General features: G+C 45.1%; 1 protein-coding gene across 1 annotated transcript; it reads right to left on the minus strand.

Annotated features, from left to right (window-relative positions):
• Nucleotides 1-2,425: 2,425 nt before the first annotated feature.
• Nucleotides 2,426-11,640, minus strand: CCR75_006658 (uncharacterized protein; the record flags this gene model as incomplete). Its single annotated transcript, XM_067964726.1, has 15 exons — nucleotides 2,426-2,831; nucleotides 2,895-3,469; nucleotides 3,534-4,020; nucleotides 4,087-5,248; nucleotides 5,308-5,695; nucleotides 5,770-6,021; nucleotides 6,093-6,298; nucleotides 6,355-6,420; nucleotides 6,489-6,610; nucleotides 6,678-8,716; nucleotides 8,789-8,890; nucleotides 8,956-9,710; nucleotides 9,779-10,374; nucleotides 10,583-11,152; nucleotides 11,210-11,640. The coding sequence occupies 15 exons, from the start codon at nucleotides 11,638-11,640 to the stop codon at nucleotides 2,426-2,428; spliced, it is 8,157 nt and encodes a 2,718-aa protein (XP_067817938.1).
• Nucleotides 11,641-11,774: the final 134 nt, after the last annotated feature.

An 11,774-nucleotide genomic window follows, 5' to 3' on the forward strand; every position in this document is an offset into this window, starting at 1 on the left:
GCACCTTAATGTGCTCCGGAATCGGACCTACGGTTATGGATGCGGACAGCGAGCGCATCTCTTGCACATACTCTTGCAGAGATCGCTTCGCCTGTCGCGCCCCAAAGAAGCGCGCCTGAAGCAACACTTCGTTGTTCGGCGGCTGGTACATGGCGCGAATCTTATCCTTAAAGATCGCCCATGAGGGGAACGCTTTTCTGTCCGCCATAAGCGCCGAGTAAGCCCACTCTGAGGCCTTACCGCGCAGATGCGACATAGCGTACGACACCATCCGGCTGTCGTCCTCGATGAGCTGGGCGACACCACATTGCTCCACGGCTAAAAGCCAGTGGACAATCGTGTGCGCCGCAGTTCCATCGAACTTGGGCGGGTCCATCCGAATGGGCCTCGGCTGATGCGGCCGGGCAGAGAGCATCTCAACAGTCCTGTTGAGAGCCTCGCTCCGAGCCTGCTCATGCCTCAGCTCATCCTGAGTCTGAGTGACGGACTCCGCCGCAGCATGGCTCTGTGCCTCGGACGCGGCCCTCCGCTGTCCGAGCACAAATGCCTCAAACTGCTCCAACTGAGCAACATGTTGCTCAGGAGGACTACCCAGGAGCCTGGCCAGGGCTTGTTCACCAAGTCCCTGCGCCATTAGCCCTGCCACCTCCCGATGATGTTCGGAGAGGTGGGGAAAATGAGCCCAATCAATGTTGAGGCTCATCCTCACGTACACACGCAGAGATGCGGGTCGTGGGAAGGATTTCAAGTGCTACCAAGTGTAGGCGGGCACGTCGTAATGCGGCCACGCTCTACTTAGCACACACCCTAGCACAGCGAGGAAGCGGTTTGCACCTGCTTCTCTTGCGTGCAGTGAGGTAGTTGTGGTGGGCGCGCAAGCGACCTCACCCAACACACTAAGAACTCTGGTGAAGTGACGTCACGGGAGCGGTAATCCGTCTCCTCGTGCGCACTTACCAAGTAGGTAGTAAATTTCAGACTGATTTATATTTAATAGAATTAAATACAAATACCTATTTTTACCAATTAAAATGATATCTCTATAGATATCATTTAATATGTATTGCGAGCGTATCTTTATAGATACCTCGCGTAACTGATGACGCTAGCCGTCATCATGGATGACGCTGGGCGTCATCCCTCCTAATGTGAATGCACCCATGTGCATCACATCCACAAGGGTTGGTCACAAATGTGCACCACACCCGAGTGTTGGGTCTAATTACTATTATTTAGTAATTGACCATCCCCTTAAGTACCAAATGTACTTAATGGGGACTGTGTAACATTAGGGCAACTCTAGCCCGTTACAATGCGCGTCGGTCGCAGCCCATCTGAAGCAAGCCGCATAAATTCTTGGCGTTGGATGGGGTTAGAGCACGTCCTTGCGGGTGGACAGACGGATCGGCAAAGGGTGCGGGGTTGTGTTCCTTGTTATAAAAATACTGCCCACTCTGTGTCATTTTGACGGCATATGGTGCAGCTAAAGATACATCCTGTTCTCCGACTGCCACGCACGCGCTTGCGTTTGCGCTGTTGCTGTTCTGCTTCTGCCTCTGATTGTGGCTGTTGTGCTCCACAAGAACAGTAGAGAACCACAGCTTTCACGTCACCAGCTTTTTTGCTACCCACCCGCCTTGTATGCTTGATAGTCAAAACAAAACCCTCGTGTTGCAATTGTGAATCACTGCAGCACGAGCCTCTTCTAGTGTAGCAAACACACGTTCTCCGAGCTCTCCAGGTAATTCCAATTTGTTCAGGTTGTTCATTATAAAAAGATTAAAGAGTTATGGAAAGTGAATTGACGTTAAAAAATGGCGGCGGCAAATTAGTTATTTTGTTATAATTTAATGGTTCCAGCCAATCACAGTCTTTGGAAATTAGCTTAGGTCTATATCAATAGGGTGAGTTGTGGTTAGCCAAAGGTGGGTGCTGGTTAGCGGCTCAATTATTAAATTACTGAAAGATCCAGAATCTCGCGCTGCGTATGATGGCGTAATCTGGAATACCCCAATAAAGGTACTAGTTTTAGCCAATCAAAGTACCTCAATCTTATATGAATCGGTTTAGCAAAAACCTGGTTTAGATACCCCTTGTTTAGTGAAAATAAGAAATTATTACATTTTTTCATGATGCCGCGCATTTTAGAGCAGCTAACACCTCTAGTTCCGTGAAGTATCTCTTCGTCGCTCATATTTATCCGTTGACAAGCGCAACGATAACAGCTTCGCTTCATCTCGCAAATCATACACTAGTCCTTTTTGTGACTGGTGTTACCCTAACACAAGTCATCATTTGTTTGTTGCAAAGGTCCACCAATTCTGTCCGAGTCGAAATGTGGTAGAGAAAGTAAAGCTAAAAAAAATCACGAACAGATACAAGTATCAGTTTCAACTTTTTACACTCCAACGAACGTCTCTCGAGGTCAGCTAACGATGAAGGCATTTTTTAGTCGTTCATAAGACGAAGTTTTGCAGTGCTGGGCAACACATACAATCGCAGCGAGGAGATCAGTTGTGGCTCGTGCCAAGGAGATATTGTACGTATCCGTTTGCTGTATCACAAGATGATCCAACTGGTCATCGATTTTAATACTTCGAAAGGCAGACGGACAGAATCGATGCGCACGGAGCATACTTGACGGTGACTCAATATTGGCAACAAACAATGTGTCCATCTTTGCTGTTGTCCGCTTGGATAGTGCCAAGTAGACGGTCTGAAGATACGTGAGCGCCAGCTCAACCAATGAAACTAGTTCCACCATCGGCCGACGATCGTGAAATGTAATCGCTTCGCATACAATTCCACATAATTCGACCAACAATACACAGCTGCATGTATTACAAGTCAGACAAATTAGTTCAATCAATACATTGACACCTTTAGCAAATTACCAAATCGTGCTTCTGATAGCTTTTTCTTCCGGTATGAGCTTGATCATGCATTCCACGATCCATTCTAGACATGGATGAATTTCACTAAGTTGAAAATCAAAATTAACCACGCCATTTTCAGCAAGGAGTTTCACTTGAGTGGCATTTGGGGTCTCGGCATTCAAGTTTGCGTGGTGGAGAGTCGCTCGTACGAATTGGCTTAAAGGCACCACCGTTTCTAGCAGGACCATGACATCCCGTTGTTGAAGCACGAATAATAGCGTTTCTCTCACATAATCATTTAACACAAATACTCGGAGTTGCTGTATGCGCTTACACGACGTGTAGACAAGTTCAGCTCGGGAATGTTCGAATGATTTTGTGCGCTTACAATTGAACAGACCACACGATAAATAAAATGCCTCTCGGCGAATTGTCGTCTCATCAATGCCGAGACCGGTATTTTGAGTAACGTCGTCGTCTGGGTAATAGCTGTGGATACCAAGAGGGCCATCGGGATCCAACATGTTGACAAGTAATGTTCTTAAAGGAGAGGAAAGCCAACCGGTCTTAAAAGTCTGGTATATCTCGGATGTCTACAAGACAGGGCACATAGTTTAAGGCAATACGTGAGGTGTATCACTCGTAAAGCTAGCATACCTGTGCAAACCAATGGAGTAAGCTTGGATACTTTTGACATGCGAAAAAAAGCTGCACACTGTCGACAAATCGCATTGAAGCGGAGCAAAATCCGTTGCGAAGCTCCGAATTAATATTCTTTGCTCCGTCGCGATGATTCTGTCGTCGTTGCATCTCCAATCGCTTAATTGCTTGAGGATATTCGGCACTATTCATCTGTCGAAATAGTAATTCTATCAAGCTGAAGAAGAGGTTTGTCTCTCCAATCGCCATCTCGCCACAATAGAAAAGAAAAGTATTTATGCATTCATACATGAATTGAAACATTGTCGTCAGGCCCGTAAGCCTTTCATCAAATGACTTAATGGAGTCGTCTATATCATGAATCGACCGCCCTTTTACAGCAATTCCTCCAGCTTGGCGAAGAAATGACTTGGCTAGCTTATGCCAATTATAGTTCCAACGGTCAATTTCGCGACAAGATTGCCGAAAGTTGTACTTATAGCCACTGTATTTATCACACCGAGTCGTGTAAGTAATGCGTAACATTTTCAATACGCAGTTAAATACTCACTCGAGAAAAGAGACGAAGATTCCAGTTGTAGGATTTACCATTTTAGCCCGGAATAGATTCATTTCATGCCAACGACTCGAGCTAGTAGCAGTATACGAGTTCCAAAGATCGCCAGCGATTCTACAAAAGGACTGAAATACATCCAAATGAAGGTCGTATAGAGTTGCAGCATCATGAAGTCCGGCTCTGGTGGCACCAAACAAAGAACGAAACTTGCATGTCAAAGCGACCTTACGCAAGACGTTAAGCAAATTTAAATCCATCGTTTCAAACTCTATCGAATCACTTTGAAGAACATGGAAAATGAGCCCATCGGTCAACATTACCCAGTAGTCTGAATGATGTATGCGTGTCAACTTGTGCGCTTTTACTTCTTGAGTCATTCTCCCATTCACTGTGAATGGGGCATCCTTTAATTTGAATGCAACGGGATTCCTGTGAAATGTAGTAATATCAAGCGTTCCTAACAACCAAGCGATACATAACTCCCGGTCAGCCTCACTTTCCTTAAAAAAAACACTTCTCAGCCGATTAATTACGGGACTATGCTTGAGCACAGCACTTAGCACGCGTGGAGCAAGATTTCTAGACTTTGCAGTTGAGGACATGTAATTGTTCCAAAGGAACTGAACTTTGCCCGTGCCAATCACCAGGCCAAGCAAATCAATCGCATACAATTCTTCAAACGTCGAAGCATCGGTCAACGGATACTTCAGCACAAGTTGCTGCACGACTACTCGCAGATTAGTACTGATCAGCTCAATTACTTTTGAACGGCACACATGAATTGTCCACGCTAGAACAGGTCTAGCATCGCGTCCTTCAAGCATATTATCCATGTCAAGCTCCGCTAATGCTTCGTCGAATTCGTCGTCACAAATTTTATGTGAGGAAGAAAGCAATGCAAAGCATTGCTTTGGCTCATCTGGAGCCCGAGGAAGCGCGATTTGAAATACCTCAAGAGCGATCTTTAACTCCTCCACAGCAATGATACCCTGCGTTGCAGCATATAGACAAGCCTCCATTCCCGTGCCAAAGACATGTTCGAGACTTTTACAAACGGCAATTTCAAACGTAGGTCCAGCTTTCAACCCTGATGAAGGCAATTCTATCATTTTGAGCATCAAATCGCGCATACAGAATAGCGGTGACATCGCAGCTCCTAAACACAAGTGTAAAAATTATTCGTGACGAGTTTCAAGATGCGTCAGAGTACATTACTTCGTAGCAGCTGCTGGCGATTGCGCATGTTCCACGCTGTAGCACCATGCGATTCGCTCAGGCTTGAAGGCATAGGAAAATTTGCCCGTAATTGACGTACGGATGAATCAAGCCGGTCATTCAGACTACTAAAAGTTATAGGAAATTCGAATGACCTCTTTTCAAGAAGCACGAAGCCTAGCGTGTAGAAGGCTTGAGCCGCTAAAACTTCACATTCCACCTTCCCTGCAGTCCACCGATGAATTTCCTTGCAATAAAAGTCTACCTCTCGCTCCAAGTATCGAACGTCTTTGTCTGGCCGCTCGATTGGAAAGTAATTATTATCGCCACACTCCATACAAATCCCAACAACTCCGAATACGAGTAATATTGCGGTGCTCAGTTGTTCCTATATTGCATATAGAAACAGCACATGAAGAATTATAAAAAAGTCACAATAGATACGAAAATCAACTTCCGCACCTGTTTAATTATTAGCGAAAGAGGCTGCGATTCTTGAGATTGTTGGACTGGCGCTGTATTCATTAATTTATCGGGTTTTCGCGCCCAATGCCAGTCTTTTTCAGAAGATTTGCAAGTGCGTAGTTGATTTGGAACTAACAATTCAATTTGAGTAGAATTTCGTTCAATATCGGAACTTTGTGGTATTGCGTTGAGAACAGAGCGACGAAAGCGACTCCGGTGGACACGCCTGTCAATCTTTAGCAGTTGAATCTGTACATTTTTTCAAATTAGTTTTAACGCTTATATTACTGCACAAAAACATTTGAAACTCCCTTTCTTACCCAAATAATCCTACAGATATTTGACGTAAGGTCGTCGTCGTTGTTGTTTTCTCCAGCATATGCAGAAAGTCGAGCTTTCGAGTTTCCGATATCTCGGCATTGAGAAATATATTGCTTGAGCAGTCGAGGAAGTTCAAATATTATTATGTGTGGAAAGTGCAGAGCATGAGTGCCACAGAGCTGGCGCAAAATTTGCTCCACAACGTCTTCATAACTGATAAGTCAGAGCTAGAATTTAAAGCTAAATTTAAAGTACACAAACCTGTCGAAGGATGCCAGCGCTTCGAAAATGTCGTGATACGCTTCAGCACATGTTGTATGTAACGATCTGTTGAAGACAAATCAATATCAGACTCAAAAAAGCTCGACGATTAACTCGACTACCTCGTGACTTACCGACACATTGGCAATATTCCAGTTGTAGATTGATTGATTGATTCAAAGGCGCTTCAAATGGCAGAAATAAAAGCTTGTTCGGGTAAAGAAGGTCTTTGACAACGGCCCATTTTGCATCACATCTGTCAAGTACCATTGCCACAGAATTCAGTGCATAGACAACATTTTTCTAAAATATTATCAACTCACACAGCTTCTTCGTGCCTTTCAGCATCAGGCTCAGAATAAATCCAAGACAAAATAGCTAAAAGGTCCCAAGTCGCTTCCAGTGCTAGAAGCTTACTTCGAAAAGTCTCGTCGCAGATTCCAGATTTCCCATTATTCTGCTCTTTTGATTCAAAATCACGTACGTAACCTCCATATGATTCACCGCGAATAAAACAACAAGCTAGTTTGTCGAAATAGCGCTGTCGATATACTGTTTGCAGCAATGCCCAGACGTGCTTCTCTTTTAGTGATAGAGCTGTTTCGTTAGACTTTTTCACGCAAGCCAAACTTAAGCTGCAATTACGAATTAATATCCACAAAGCTAATGCTGGAAACGAATCAGGCGGTGATTTATCGAATCCTATTGTAATCACACGATGGGATGATGGAAGAAAGATATACAAATCGAATAAAAACAGCACAACGGCCAAAATCAGCCTGTTAATTGGTAATATAGTTCGGTAGACATTCTCAATCTCTTGCTTCACCATGTCATGTGTCTCACTGAGACGATCAGAGAGAGAACGGAGGGCTTCAAGCATATGAAGACAATACCAAAACGTACGTGAGACCGCAGTCAAAAGTGGCGTTGTTATTGCGTCTCTGGCAGCCACCTCAAAGAAAAAGAAGTATGCTTTACACCCATTAAATAAGGAATCACAGTCAGGAAGCTGCCGAATAAGTGCCGCCATTTCTTTCCAAGTGATTTTTAGAAACTTTGGCAAATCCAGCAGAGTAATTCCTTTCAAAGCCTGCAGGATTTGAATAGCAAGACTTGCAATCGCTTTGTGATAAGCTTCTCCAAGAGAAACCAATTGAATCCATTCGTTTGTGTCTGCATACTCTTCCTCATTAACTGCGCTTGTGCTTCCTTTCGAGAGGGAGTCCATAAAGGCGCTCTCGCAGATTCGAAGATCATTGACGGATTGTCGAACTCGAGAGAATTGTCTTGCAGCAACGGCCTCAAAGCTTTCGTAATCATCGAACCCAAACTCTTCGTCATGTATCGAATTCAATGGAGCTAGGGAGTCCGAGATCTGATAGCCAAAACGACAATAAACGTCTTCCTTCTTACGTGAAATATCAGTATCGCCAGTCTCGTCAGCCAATAGGCTTGAGTCATACATCACCACGTCGAAAATAGCCTTCCAGTCGACTATTTCTGGCCCAGAGTCGCTCGTTTGATTCGTGCAACTACTTGTGCACATCTTTCGCACTTGCGGCTCTGAAACAACGCCGTCAAAAAAACTTCTAGCTGCGTAAGGAATTTGGCTATAATGACGTCGTTTACTTGAAGGAATTTGCGCAACAAAAGTCTCGTGCGGTCGCTGCTGCTGGTGCATACCACGATGCCGTTTATTACGAAGAAACATTCGCTGGTCTTGAACAAAGCTACTCTTTTTTCGAGCTACCAGGCTTGCCGAATGAATATCACGGACAGTGCGTGAAGTTTTGTGTTCATCAATAACTCCTCGTCGTAATAAATCCGTCGATCGATCTTGAATGCTTTCCTTAGACCGCTGATGCTTCTTTCGAGCAAGTTCGACCCAAGGCCAGCGAGGGTCGGAAAAGGATATTCTTTGCCGTCCTGCAAGCCTGAAATTCAATTGAAAGCCGTCACTGGATTGATTCTGTGATAAATATCCATCCAGAGTCGAATCAATCATATGCTTTGATCGGTGAGTGTGGTTACGTGCTTTAGCAAGACTTGGTCGACGGACATCATTCTTTAAAACGAAATCGTGGTGTCGTTTTTGCTTTGGTGTGTTGCTTTCACCCACGTCAACTTTATAAGCTTTATCAGCTTCGTTAATATTATGATACGCATCATCATTGTCGGATGAATAACTGCTATCGCATGAGGATTCGGTCTGTTCTAGCTGACCCCGCGGTATCGGAGCCTTTCGTAGCGTAAATGCGTCTTCCACAATCCCTCGGATGTTGTGAATCCACTGAGAGCACTCTTTCAATTCGTCCTTCCAATCCCCAATTTCGCGATCTAATTGATCAAATGCAGAAGGCTAAACACTCAAGATATGCGCACAAAGTGAGCTGTCTATCAATACGGACTGCCTCAGCGCAGAGCACCATACCAGATTTTCACGTCGGTCAAGGGTTCGAGCGATTGTATCCATCGCATCTTCGCCTGCGTTTACCAATATTTTCGTCAAAAATACATTGTCCAAGGTGGCAACCTGACCCCAAAACAAAACTCAATTTTCTATAGGCGATGGACCTTACATACAATCAGCGAGCGTACCTTACGATAGAGATCATTAAGGCCACTCAACGAAATTGCGGGCAAGTTTGCTAGCATCTGATCCACTTGTTTCTGCTCCTCATGAAAAGTGGCAATATGTTTCTGCTGCTGAGCAAAAATGTCTTGTAGCTGCTTCATCAATCCGTCCGTCGTTTTTTCTAATCGAAGGCCTGTGCATCGGATTACATCTTTTGGAAGTTCCTCGGGATTCCCTTCTGGTTGAATAAAGTTGCCATCAAGATCGTTCGTAGTGTGTTCATATCCTCCAACAAATTGTCGACGATTGGTTCGAGCGTGCTGTCTTTCCAGTCGCCAAGGTTGTTCAGAACCTTCTGTACGACTGTCAGACTCACTGTTTTCAGTAGAATTGTCATTCATGTCATGGTAGTTTTCAGTTTCCACTTCCTCAACTTCATGACTAGATTGGTCACTTGCATCACCACTACGGCTGCTTTCTTCGTCACTGCTATCAATAATCCGATGTCGTCGTCGCTGAGATACTGCAGGCTGCTCCACGAGACGACTTGAGACATCATCTGGATAATTTCCACTAAAATTCGTAGACTGACTCGACTCTCCACGTGCCCTCTCTGCCAATATTGAAGATGAAGCTTCGTTTAGCTTTTCATCCGCCGCTTGCATTACATCGCGCAACCGCCTTTTCTTATTTCTTTGAGGTATATGTAGTATTCTTTTTTCCCGCCGTTCCTGGGCTTCTCGTTGCTTTCTCAAATGGGGCCTATTAATATAATCGTCTAGTGACACACAACATGCAAAACATCGTCAGCAATCGTATCAAAAGAAGATGTATGATCCACCGTACTGTGGTAATATTCCCGACTAACTCGTTCACGATTTGAATGTTTCTTTAAGAGCTTCGATGAGTGGACATAGACTCGCTCGACTTTTCTCTCGAATCCACCCAAAACGTAGCGTACGTCATAGAAAAACTCCTCACTTTCTCCTTCACAAGATTTTTCACGGTATACACGCGTGATTCGTCCAGCACCTCCTTGTTTATTGATACCAGGCCATGTTCGAGACTCCACGTCCACCAATGTCCCAACTTTCAACAGACCACGCGGCAACTCCTCGTCGTCAGTCTTCTCGTTAAATTTGCATTCTTCACTTAATTCGACATTATCTTTGTTTTGCTGTTCAGCTGCATCTACTCCATCCGCATCCTGTTCTTGAACTTTTGTTTGCAGCACCGCTGGCATCGCTCTATTCTGCTCGAGTTCTTGTTTTCTCGGCTCCGCTAAGCATTCTGTTACCTGCCACATTCTATCAGCAGAATGTATCGCATCGTTTCCACGCGCAAAACGTTCCTCTGTAAATGGTAATGCATCGATCACTTCCTCATCGGAGTCCGCAACAAAGTCGGAGTCATTCATTTTGCTCGAGGTAGAGTGATGGTTTCTGTCAGTATTACCGAAAAGAAACCACGGTATTCCACTTAAAATACCTATCAGATCGCAATAAAAAAAGGCTTTACCAGGCAACAATTAGGTGCCTGGTAAGATTACTTTATCATTTACGTGGTGTACACACACCCATTAGCAAGAAACATTCCACAAAAAATAATGGCACAATCTTCCGTAAGCTTCATTACTACAAATTATCACACGGGGACGCTCGCCTCATGGTTTCGACGACCTCATCGGCAATTTCGTCCGCGTACTGGCAAATTGCCCCATGACCACCAGCATCAAAGAAAAGCGTATGCACGTGATCGCCACTTAAATGCTCTTTTAGAATAATCGACTCAGTTGGTGGAATGACGTCGTCCCGCATGGCACTTACGATCAGGATCGGGAAGCTGGCGTTATTAAGGTCGCGTAGCCTCTCGTCCGACACAAAGTGCGTTTGGACAGCAGTAGTTTGACCGATGACGCCACTGAGACTTGGTTCCGGCCATCTTTTCAACTGCAATTCATACATGCGAGCAATTGCCGAACGCACACTTTCGCCTGTTTCAGCAATTGTGGTCGTATTAATGTACTCGTGTGGGAAGAGAGTGTCCACCATGCTATTTGCCTTATCGGATACTGACGCAAATAGAGTGGTTTTGCGAACCATTAATCCAAGCGACCGTCCACTAGCCTTATACCTATCTCGGCTGGTTGACACGAGTATTAACGAGCATACTCGCCGAAGATCAAGCAGCGCCAGCTCCTGCGCAATCATGCCGCCCATACTGTAGCAGAGTCATAACCTTAGCAAATTGTCTGCTCAATGAGCGCAGCTTACGCACCTGCCGCCCACAATATGCGCTGATCGCCAACCAATATGATCCATTAATGCCAGAATGTCCTCGGCCATGGTGCGGGTCGAGTACATTCCAAAGGGCGCGTCGGTTCCGCCAAAGCCCCGATTGTCCATCACTAGGATGCTCAAACCCACGCCGCGCTGCTTCTGATTCCACTTGGGCAGCAGCGCGTCGATGAAATGCGCCCATGTGTCCTTGGGCTGCATAAAGCCCGCAATCAGCACCACCTGTTCCATGCCCACGGACGCGTTCATTGGTGGCAGCTCGAGAATTGCATAGCTGACTGTAATTCCTGTGGAAATCCTGGCTTCTTTCGCGACGCCATTGCCAAAGTATTTCGGCGCAGCGTATAGTGCCTCGACCTGACGCTGGAAGCGAATGCCCGGAGACAATACGATTTTGGGTTTAAACGACATTTTATGCGGTGTTGCAACGAAATTGAAAGTGATTGCGCCAATAAAGTGCACCCTTTAGCTCGTGATATTTGTAGCGAATAATTTATCAGAGCTATTTGCCTCACTGCCGATATCGACAGCCTGAAAAGTACGTA

Source organism: Bremia lactucae, linkage group LG9, assembly GCF_004359215.1.
Source record: "Bremia lactucae strain SF5 linkage group LG9, whole genome shotgun sequence".
Taxonomy (NCBI): domain Eukaryota; phylum Oomycota; class Peronosporomycetes; order Peronosporales; family Peronosporaceae; genus Bremia; species Bremia lactucae.